This window comes from Gekko japonicus, unplaced genomic scaffold, assembly GCF_001447785.1.
Source record: "Gekko japonicus isolate JY-2015 unplaced genomic scaffold, Gekko_japonicus_V1.1 scaffold565, whole genome shotgun sequence".
In the NCBI taxonomy this organism is placed as follows: Eukaryota; Metazoa; Chordata; class Lepidosauria; order Squamata; family Gekkonidae; genus Gekko; species Gekko japonicus.
Genome location: NW_015176468.1, coordinates 347,975 through 359,536, shown reverse-complemented (window position 1 = coordinate 359,536; position 11,562 = coordinate 347,975). Strand labels below are relative to the sequence as shown.

Below are 11,562 nucleotides of genomic sequence, written 5' to 3'. Positions count from 1 at the left end.
CAATGTTGGTTCAGGCCATTTCCACACAGGTTATGGGTCCCAAGTTCAATGCTCTTGGGAAGCTGGCTTTTTTCCTGCTTTCCCACAGCTGCAAGCCTCTGTACAGGATGGGGCACCCCCAGCTCCCATCACCCGCCACTGTGCTCAGCAGCGGTGGTACAAAAATAAAAACAATCTACGATGCTGGCTGCAGCATCGTGTCACTTCTTTTTTTAAAAAAAAATCATAGGGTAGCTCTAGGAATCAATGGGAAAATCTATGATAAAGCCATAGAGTTCTTGACAGTTCCTAGAGCTACCTATGTCACTTCCTTTTTAACTGAAAGTGATGTGACACCGCAGTAAGCATCGCAGGCCTCCCCGTATCCCTGTCCACAGCCCTCCCACCAGTTGCCAGTAGAGCTGGTGACCTCTAGGTGGTGATTGGAGATCTCCTAGGATTACAACTGCTCTCCAGGTGATAGAGATCAGTTCCCCTGGAGAACATGGCTGCTTTGGAAGGTGGACTCTATGGCATTATACCCCACAGAAGTCCCTCCCCTCCCCAAACCCCACCCTCCTCAGCCTCCACCCCCCAAACCTCCAGGCATTTCCCAACCCAGAGCTGGCAACCTCATTGCTAGGCACTGTATGGCAGCTCTAGCAGTGTACCCCTTAGCTTTTCTCTGATCTTTTTCCAAGTCTGCTTTGCTGCAAAGGTTTGGGAAAGATCGTGGCAAAAGCTGTGTGGCTGGCTGCTGTGTGAGCGGGAGAGTTTGGGCTTTCCTGGCCCCAACCACCTGGCATCCATCTTCTCAGATGCCCAGTCTCAAATGTTTTTTCTCATAGGACCAGAGGTCGATTCGCGGGGAATCGCGGGGGATCGCAGTTCCCCCGGGTGAGGGGCGGGGGCGGGGCACACGACAAAGCCCCCGGCCGCCCCCTGCTTCCAGCCTCATTCTGTTGCAGAAGGAGGAAGAAGCAGGAGGGTAAGTTGGCGTCCTCCCCCTTCGGGGGATCGCAGTTCCCCCGGGTGAGGGGCGGGGGCGGGGCACACGACAAAGCCCCGCCCCCTGCTTCCGGCCGCCCCACTTCCGGCCCTCATTCAGCCAGGAGGAGGCAGGAGAAGAGGGAGGGTGCCGCAAGACGGAGTGAGCTCCCGTCTCTAGTTCCAGCTCCTGCCAACCTAGCAGTTCAAAAGCAAGAAATTGCAAGTAGATAAATAGGTACCACCAGAGGTCATTTCGGGGGGGAACGTGGGGGAACGGCTCCCCCCCGGGTGAGGTGCAGGGGGTGGGGCACATGACGAAGCCCCACCCCCTGCTTCCGGCCGCCCCGCTTCCAGCCCTCATTCAGCTAGGAGGAGGCAGGAGAAGAGGGAGGGTAAGTTGCTTCCTCCCCGCCTCTCCCCACCCCTGCCTGCCTGGGGCCAGGGAGGGCCTTGGCGGGGCTTCCTCGCACTCCCGCCGGCCTTGCAGGTCCACCGCCAGGCCCCTGATGTCAGGGGGTGTGGCATATGCTAATGAGTTATGCTAATGAGTTCCCCTAGCTCTTTTTCTATGAAACGACCCCTGCATAGGACAAATTACTTCTGGTCTCAGTGGTGATTCTGCATCTAGCATTCACTCCACATTTTCTCAACAGAAGCTGATTCTGCATTGGCTTTTCCCTTTGTTGTTTTCCCTCCGTTGTATTAGCAAACCCACGTTGGAACAGGAATTCCCCTCTGCGTTGCATGCCGCTTTCACTTTTTTTGATCATCGGATTTTTAAAAAACTTTTTATTTAGTTTTATAATAATACCTGATAACATTGTACAGTATAAGAATAACGTATGAAAGAAATGTAAAAAATACAACAATAAACAAACTCACGTCTTACAGTCTATAACTTTACTAAAGGAGAGTCTGATGAACGTTAAGTACTCCCTTTGGAGTTAAAGTATCCAGCCACTCTTAGTAAAGTCAAAATATTGTGATTTTCGTGGATGTTGAACTTTTTCCTGAATATATTGTGCTTTTTCTAATATCGGAGACCATCTAGTATTGAAAGATTGAGAGTTAAGGGAAGGGTACCTTCTGCATAGGTTTATAGCCGTTCCGGGGTGACTTTGCAATCAGTACGGCATTGTTTTTCCTCGCAGTGGAGCAAATGTGGAGCGAATGCTAGATGCAAAACTGCCCTGGGAAGAAAAGGTGCCGCTCAAAACCACATTCAAATACCCCGGGTCAATGCCGTACTGAGTGCAAAGTCACCCCTGAACGGCTGCAAATCTATCCGATGATCAAGGGAAGGGAAAGCGGCATGCAATGCAGAGGAGAATTTCTGTTCTAACATGGGTTTTGTAAAACAATGGAGAGAAAAACCAATGCAGAATTGCCCAGTGCCCAATTGGGGAAAACCAGCTCAATCAAAGTAATTGGGAAGGAGGGAATTGCACAGCAGGGGTGGATTAGCACGTCTCCTGCACACCCGTCCTGTGCTTTAAATTGCTCTGCCTTCCTGTTTTATATGGTGCTCAGGATGCCAACTCCAGGTTGGGAAATTCCTAAAGATTTGGGGATGGAGCCCGAGAAGGATGGGGTTTGAGGCGGGGGGGGGGGGAGACCCTAACCAGGTGTAATCCTAAGACTCCATTTTACCAAGCAGCCATTTTCTCCAGGGGAACTGATCTCTGTCACCTGGAGGTCAGTTGTGATCCCTGGAGATCTCCAGCCACCACCTGGAGGCTGGCAACCCTAGCTGGTGGCCAACCTTTTTTACCCATAGGTCTGTGCCGCAAGACGGAGTGAGCTCCCATCTCTAGTTCCAGCTCCTGCCAACCTAGCAGTTCGAAAGCAAGAAATTGCAAGTAGATAAATAGGTACCACTTTGGTGGGAAGGTAACAGCGTTCCGTGCGCCTTGGTGTTTAGTCATGCAGGCCACATGACCACGGAAACGTCTTCGGACAGCGCTGGCTCTTCGGCTTTGAAACGGAGATGCGCACCGCAACCCTAGGGTCGGATTTGACTGGCTTTCGAGCAAGGGAACCTTTACCTTTACCTGTGCTGTTAGGTGACACCTGGCCTTTCGAGAGCCTGTCTAGGAGAAGATGGGGAACCTTTGAATTCTGAGCCTGAAGAATTACCTCCGTAAATGTAAGCCGTGTAAGGACATTAAGCCTCAGCCTTAGAGCGCCATCTTGTGGGTGCAAATTGGTCAAGCAATTTCAGAGTCTTTTAAAAAAGAACTTAAAGAAAACAAAAAAAAATTAAAGAAAACAATTCACAAGGTTATACACAGTAAAGGAAATGAGTACTTTGATGCAGGCAAAGGCTAACCACGTCTCCTCTCTTGCCTTGAAGACCCTACGGGGTCGCCATAAATCAGCTGTGATTCAGTGACACTTCACACACACACATGTTGAGTAATGCAATTGTCTCTCCCAGCAAGGATCCGAAAAGCAAGGACCCTTACACGTGGCTCTCCAAACCAGAAGTGGCCGCAAGGGAGAGGGAGGCCAGGCTGAATTACGTCCCTCCCCTCGATGACAATGTCAAGGGAGCCATCAAGGAGTTCTGTAGATGGTTTGATTCTCTGGTGAGTAAAACGGGATCTATCTGCGGTCCAGTTCTCGGGCACCATATTTTGTGGCAACTCGATTCACGGCTCAAGGGTATGTATGTCTCAGGGCCGATTTCAGGGGGCCCTTGGCAGAGAGTGCCTGGGGCCCCCTCCCCTCACGAGAACATAAGAGAAGCCAAGGTTGGATCAGGCCGGTGGCCCATCCGGTCCAACACTCCGTCACACAGTGGCCAGAAATACCAGATGCCATCAGGAGGTCCACCAGAAGCCCTCCCACTGTTGCCCCCCCCCAAGCACCAAGAATACAGAGCATCAGTTGCCCCAGACTGAGAGTTCCTATCTATATCCTGTGGCTAATAGCCACTGATGGACCTCTGCTCCAGATGTTTATCCAATCCCCTCTTGAAGCCGTCCATGCTTGTAGCTGCCACCACCTCCTGTGACAGTGGAGCACTCCTCTGCTTGCCACCGTGCCCCCCGCCACTGATGCCTCCCTGCCCACCTGCCTGTGTTCCCCTTCCCCATTGCGTAGCCGACCATCCTTCGCCCATCCATGTGCACATTTTCCAGTTTTCCCTGTGATCACACACCCTTCCCCGACAGTGCTGGGCGGTCCGTGCAGCTGGGGGGTGCGGTGGGGGCAGAAGGGCTCACAATAAGCAGGTGGGCCGCAGAGGAGGTGGGCAGATGAAAGATGGGGGCAGCGGGCCCCTGCAGAAGATCTGGACCTCGGCAGGTGCCCCACCGTGGGGTATGTTGACGCCGGCCCTGATATGTCTTGAGCAATGCTCCCTCTAAGCTGTGGAGTCTTGCGAGCAAAAATTCTACTTTGTGAGCTCACTGGCATTAAAGTTGTGAGCGAGCGATTTGGCTACTGTATAAATTAGTTTGCTCTGGAGCCATCCCTTCCTGAGCGAAGGCACAAAAGTGCGAGACTGTATATTATTTACCTGTATTGAAGAGCCTGAATTGGTATATTCGTTGTTATTATTGCTACTTTTGTAAATAAAAATTAAAAACTAAAAAACAAAATGTGTGAGCTGGGGGCTAAAAAACTGTGAGTTAGCTCACACTAGCTCAGCTTAGAGGGAACACTGGTTTTGACACTGTGATGCACCTGCAGGGAAGACAGGCTTCAGACATTTCTTCCTCCTTATTCTAGGGAGGAGAGAGATATAACATCGACGAAGCCGCCATTGTAAGTCTGTTTGACGAACATTACGAAACCAAACTGCCCACCTTGGTCCCGATACATGTGGTGGAGCTGAATAATTTGCCGGCCGAGCTGAGGAAATATGTGGAAACACCACCTCCCCAAGACCCCAGGGAAAGGCCTGCCCCGCCAGGAAGCCAGTCTAAGGTAAGCAAACCTTGATTTTCCACTTGGAACATTTTGGGGGAGACTCATAGTTTGGCTGTGTGAAGTGAAAAGGTGACCATCTGTCTAAGATTATCTTTCTAAGATTACTGTGGGTCAGTCACAGTTCCCTGAGCTCTTTCAGCCCCACCTACCTCACAAGGTGTCTGTTGTGGGGAGAGGAAGGGAAGGCGATTGTAAGCTACTCTGAGATTCCTTTGGGTAGTGAAGGGCGGGGTATAACACAAACTCCTCCTCCTCCTCCTCTTCTTCTTTCATTTTAAATATTGGGTACAGTCAGGGCTTTTTTTGTAGAAAAAGCCCAGCAGGAACTCATTAGCATAACAGGCCACACCCAACAGCAGAAACTCATTAGCATAGTAGGCCACACCCTGACAGCACAGCACATTAGCATATTAGGCCACAGCCCCATGTTACCAGAAGTGTGCTCATCCAGCCACACCCACCTTTTGCTTCTTATTCTGTTTATCTTGTTTGTTGTCCAAACCCAGGGATTTTTTGGTAGCAGGAACTCCTTTGCATGTTAGGCCACACACCCCTAATGTAGCCAATCCTAATGAGTTTGTGCTGTTGTGTGTGGCCTATTATGCTAATGAGTTCCTGCTGGGCGTGGCCAACTCAGGAGCCAGCCGGAACTCCGTTCCTGTGCATTCCTGCGTTCCTGCCCAAAAATAGCCCTGGGTACAGTTCTGGTCACGGTATTTCAAAAAGTATATTGCAGAGCTGGAAAAAGTACAGAGGAGGCCTCCCAAGCAATGTTTCCTCTATTTCCCTCCCCCCCACTGAGTGGACCAGTTCACATCCTTAGCAGAATATAACGGCTGTAATCTTAAAACAGGCAACGGGCAGCGCAAGACCCTGCGTGGCTCCAGACTGCTGCTGAGCGGGGCTTCCTGTGTTAATGAGCGGCCGCTCACCTGCACAGCTAGAGGTAACAGTGCAAACCTAGATAATGAGAGGGTTGGAGCACCTTCCCTATAAGGAGTGTCTGAAGAGTCTGGGACTTTTCAGTTTAGAAAAGAGACCACTAAGGGGAAGGGGGGGGGGAACATGATAGAAGTTTATAAAATTATGCATGGGGTGGAGAGAGTTGACCAAGAGAATTCTCCCTCTCCCCAAATACTAGAACTGGAGGGGATCCAATGAAGCTGATGGGCAGTAGGTTCAGGGTGGACAAAAGGAAATACCACTTTACACAGAGAGTGATTAAAAGGGGGCATTCGCTGCCAGAGGATGAAGTGATGGCCGCAGGAATAAACAGCTGTAAAAGGGGATTAGATAGATTCATGGAGGAGATGTCTATCAGTGGCTGCTAGCCATGGTGACTGAGGGGAGCCTCCATATTCAGAGGCACGAAGGCTGAATCTGCATTTGCCTTTTGACTCCGTCTTCAAAAAAGCTGTCTACATTTGGTGTCGTTTTCACACCTCAAGAGTGCTAGCATACTTTTGCACGTCCACATATGTTTATCGTTCTTTCGGGGCGGCTCCACTGTCATTGCACCCCTGCACTACTTTAAAAGAATCGTTTCCAAACAACATTCAAACAAGCATAGAGAAAGATGGCGTCACAGCAGCATGAAACTAATTTAAAAATGCAAATGCAGATTCGACTTAAGCCTCTGAATCCCAGAGCCAGGAGGCAACATAAGGGAAAGGCCTTGGCCTCGATGCTGTTGTTGGCCGTCCAGAGGAACTGGTTGGCCACTGTGTGAAACAGGATGCTGGGCTAGATGGACTATTGGTCTGATCCAGCAGGTCTCTTCTTACGTTCTTATAGAACAAACTTTGAGTCCAGTGGCACCTGAAGTTTCCCAGCACTGTATCTGGGGATGGTGTATAATTCTGTTTCTAGCTGGGATCCTCAGTCAAAGTACAGATAGTCATGACTGGCTAATTATAGTTAGTTCTTCAACAGGAACTTTACCGGCCCAAGAGGGAGAGGATCAGGTATGGCGCCTGGTATCTGGACCCAAAGACATGGAAAAAACAGAAAGCCAGCGAACCTTTAGAAGATCCCCAACTGGAGGATGCGAGCGTCAAGAACGCATGGAAGATATTGGCTGAAAAGGTAGGACCGATTAGCTGCAAGGATATTTTTTTACAAGTTAAGGACCCAGCCTTGTAATGCCAGTGACAGGAGACAGGTGGAAGTTGCTGGAGATTTGGAGGCAGAGCACAGGGAAGGCCAAGTCTGCAGAGGAGAGAGAGCTCAGCAGGGCTGTGAGGCCCTAGAGCAGGGTCCCTGGTCTTTTGGAGCCGACGGGCACCTTTAGAACGCTGACAGAGGGCGGTGGGCCCAGTCACAAAATGGCCACCGCAGCAGGTGACACCAGCCACAAAATAGAAACTCTTCAACATTTTAGTAACTCTCCACAGCAGTAACTCTTCAACGTTTTAGGCAAAAGCTCTGTTTAACAGGACGCACAGCCAGTCAGAGGCCTTGCTGGGAAAAACCATAAGAACATAAGAGAAGCCATGTTGGATCAGGCCAGTGGCCCATCCAGTCCAACTCTCTGTGTCACACAGTGGCCAAAACCCAGGTGCCATCAGAAGGCCCACTAGCAGGGCCAGAACTATAAAAGCCCTCACACTGTTGCCCCCCAAGGACCAAGAATACACAGCATCACTGCCCCAGACAGACTGTTCCATCTATACCCTGTTGCCAGTAGACACTCATGGACCTCTGCGTCATTGAAGGAACTTCTGGTGGCACCTGAGTTATTTAAAGCACAAACTTCAGAGCAAAGAACATTCTGCAGGATTTGTCACACCCTGAATACTCCCTGTTTGAACTGCCGCCTTCGGGTAGAAGATATAGGACAATTAAAACGAGGACAAACAGATTAAAAAATAGTTTTTATTCGAGAGCTATTATTGCTTTAAACGCTGTATGAAATTGGAATTTGGGTGACATTGGTGGTTTAAGTTGCAATGTGAACCTTAAGGGAGTTATGGGATGGTTGTGAATGGTTGTGTGAGTGTATATGAGTATGGTTGTAGATCACCGAATGATTGCACCTTTAATTTCGTTGTACTATGTACAATGACAATAAAGTATATTACTACTACTACTACTACTACTACTACATGATGGATGGCTGAGAGGGAACGAGGGAAGGGGAAATTGAACTCCTTTCCCACCCAGGCTTCTCCCTAAAACTATTTTGCCTGTGCTATTTTGCATCTAAGCAGGCAGAGTGGATCTAAGCTTCTTTTTTCTTGCTGGTGACTCAGGATTAATCCTGTCTTCCTGTGGGGCTGTGTAGCTTAGCTCCTTTTGCTGTTGACTTAGTTCTGCCCCATAGAATTTACATGTGAGCCAATGAGAATCAAGTTTGCTCCTGTCTGCATGCCCCTGCCCATTCATTGGCACTGTCCTGTCCTGCCTGACTTCTAGCCCTTAGGAACAGCATTTTGGATGGAGGGGGGGGGGGAAAGATCCCTCAGTGTGAATCTTCTCCACTTTGGTTCTGGGTGTTGTTGTTTTTTAGGATGCTGAGATTATGCAGCAGCTTTATGGAACCCACGCTTTTAAGGAATTCCTGGAAAGGAAAGGCTACCGGATCCCAGAGGTAAGATCTAATTCAGAGGCAAGATCCCAGAGGTAAGATTCAATTCAGAGGTCCCCAGCCTTTTCTGAGCTCGTGGGCACCTTTAGAATTCTGAAGCAGGGTGGCTGCCACACCTGGAACCTCTTGGAAGTTCCCGGTGCAATGTCCCTGCCTCACTCTGGGTGCGTTCAGACGGGGGCTTTACAACGGTTAGGGTGCCGGTTCCAACCGGTGTACTTACGGGCGTTCAGACAGCGAACATCTGCCTCCCGTCCCTAACCGTTGTAAATCCTTTTAAACCGTTGCACTCTGCCACTAGGTCCGAAGTGGTGGTAAACAGAGTGCAACGGTTGAAAACGGTGCACCCCGGCGTCTGATCACTCTCCTCCATTGCGCAGCCACTTCCGTCGGAAGCCTGAGGCTTCCGGCTTTCCCCCACCATTTTTTTTTAAACTAGGTGATATGCGCTCAGGCGAAGCTTCGCCCTGAGCGTTTGTTAAAATAAAAAAAAAGCCCTTACTTTACCGTCCCGGAGGAGTCTGGGACTTAAGCGAGGCCAGGTTGGGCTTTAAACTTTAAAGGTAAGTGTTTACCTTTAAAGTTTAAATGTAAGGGGGGGGGTTGAGCATGCGCAAAAATTGCCATTCTCTGAATGGCTGCCTGTGCGCATGCTCAAACAGTCCTTTTTAAAAAAAAAACGCCGACGCCCGCAGCGTGTGAGCGGGCGTCCACTGGAGGGCTCCGCAGACAGGTGGGTGAGTCTGATCGCGTTTCTGCCAGCATAAACTGCACCGGTTCCAACCGATGCAGTTTATGCCGGCAGAAACGCCCCGTCTGAACGCACCCTCTATGTGACAAACTCCAGAGTAGAACGTAACTTCCCTTATGACTTTGACCCACATTGGTCTATTGGCCAGTTTGGTGTAGTGGTTAAGTGCGTGGACTCTAATCTGGGAGAACCGGGTTTGATTCCCCACTCCTCCACTCACACCTGGCTGGATGACCTTGGGCAAGCCATAGTTCTGATAAGAGCTGTTCTTGGAAAAAAAGAGCAGTTTCTGTCAGAGCTCTCTCAGCCCCACCTACCTCACAGGGTGTCTGTGGTGGGGAGGGGAAGGGAAAGGAGTTTGTCAGCCACTCTGAGACTCCTCTGGGGAGTGAAGGGCAGGCTATAAATCCAGTCTCCTCTTCTGCTTCTTTTACCTCACAGGGTGTCTGTGGTGGGGAGGGGAAGGGAAAGGAGTTTGTCAGCCACTCTGAGACTCCTCTGGGGAGTGAAGGGCAGGCTATAAATCCAGTCTCCTCTTCTGCTTCTTTTACCTCACAGGGTGTCTGTGGTGGGGAGGGGAAGGGAAAGGAGTTTGTCAGCCACTCTGAGACTCCTCTGGGGAGTGAAGGGTGGGGTATAAATCCAATCTCTTCTTCTTTTACCTCACAGGGTGTCTGTTGTGGGGAGGGGAAGGGAAAGGAGTTTGTAAGCCGCTCTGAGACTCCTCTGGGGAGTGAAGGGCAGGCTATAAATCCAGTCTCCTCTTCTTCTTCTTTTACCTCACAGGGTGTCTGTTGTGGGGAGGGGAAGGGAAAGGAGTTTGTCAGCCACTCTGAGACTCCTCTGGGGAGTGAAGGGTGGGGTATAAATCCAATCTCTTCTTCTTTTACCTCACAGGGTGTCTGTTGTGGGGAGGGGAAGGGAAAGGAGTTTGTAAGCCGCTCTGAGACTCCTCTGGGGAGTGAAGGGCGGGCTATAAATCCAGTCTCTTCTTCTTCTTCTTCTTCTTTTACCTCACAGGGTGTCTGTTGTGGGGAGGGGGAAGGGAAAGGAGTTTGTAAGCCGCTCTGAGACTCCTCTGGGGAGTGAAGGGTGGGGTATACATCCAATCTCCTCTCCTCCTCCTACCAGTGCATTGCCTATGATGATAGATAACATGAAAGGATTCAGGAAGAGGTCACTTTGAACCCTTATCCTGCTATCCTTTTTACTAGCAGGTTGAACCTGGGGTATTCTACATGCTAAGCATGTGCATAGCCCTGACCTGCATAGCCCAGGCTAGCCCAATCTCATCCGATCTCGGAAGCTAAGCAGGGTCAGCACAGATTAATCCTTGAATGGCACACCACCAAGGAAAGGTCATGACGCAGAGTCAGGCAGTGGCGAACCACCTCTGAACCTCTCTTGCCTTGAAAACCCTATGGGGTCGCCATAAGTCAGCAGTGACTTGAAGGCACTTTCCACCACCAAGCACGTGCATCCCAGCTGAGCTATGGCCCCGCCTCCTAAAAATGGCTTTTGGTGGGACTCGAACCCCCAGCCCTTGCTTGCCCTTCAGAGGTGCATGTGTTCCTATCTTACATTTTCCAGAATTCATGCCACGAATAGCAGAACATGACTTACAAGTCACAGAAAGTGAGAGCCAGGGCTATGTTTGGGCAGGAACGCACAGGAATGGAGTTCCGGCTGGCTCCCGAGTTGGCCACGCCCAGCACGAACTCATTAGCATAATAGGCCACACCCAACAGCAGAGACTCATTAGGATTGGCTACATTAGGGGTGTGTGGCCTAACATGCAAAGGAGTTAAAAAAGGCCCTGGGTTTTGACAACAAACAAGGTAAACAGAATAAGGGAAAGGTGGGTGTGTCTGGATGACCACACTTCTGGTAACATGGTGGTGTGGCCTAGTGGGCTAATGAGCGGTGCTGTCAGGGTGTGGTCTAATATGCTAATGAGTTCTTGCTGTTGGGTGTGGCCTATTGTGCTAATGAGCTTCTGCTGGGCTTTTTCTACAAAAAGAGCCCTGGAGAGCGTTTATATGAGATTTAAAACAAACTAACTGAAACGTATTTTTTTGCTTCAGTTCCTGCAACAGATGTTAGCTGTCCAGAAGGCTCTTGGACCCAAAACCAGAGCTGTGAAGGGCTCCAGGAATAAATTCCAGAGACGCAAGGAGCTCCAAGAAGACGCACCCTCAAATACTGTGAATGAATGAATGTAAAGCATGAACTTGTTGACAGAAAAGGTTTTGAAAGTGGATCTACCATCTAGGGTTGCTAGGCAGCAGCCAGCAACCCACCCACCCCCAGAGCATTTAGG

The 11,562-nt window shown here is 50.0% G+C and overlaps 1 protein-coding gene across 1 annotated transcript in view; it reads left to right on the top strand.

Annotated features, from left to right (window-relative positions):
- Positions 1-11,458, top strand: part of LOC107123762 (protein FAM47E-like) — a 17,681-nt gene extending 6,223 nt beyond the window's left edge. Inside the window, exons 3-7 of the mRNA XM_015427106.1 lie at positions 3,407-3,557; positions 4,705-4,902; positions 6,838-6,990; positions 8,414-8,494; positions 11,327-11,458. Of these exons, the coding sequence (XP_015282592.1) occupies positions 3,407-3,557; positions 4,705-4,902; positions 6,838-6,990; positions 8,414-8,494; positions 11,327-11,458 (715 nt within the window). The remainder of the gene's footprint in view (positions 1-3,406; positions 3,558-4,704; positions 4,903-6,837; positions 6,991-8,413; positions 8,495-11,326) is intronic.
- Positions 11,459-11,562: the final 104 nt, after the last annotated feature.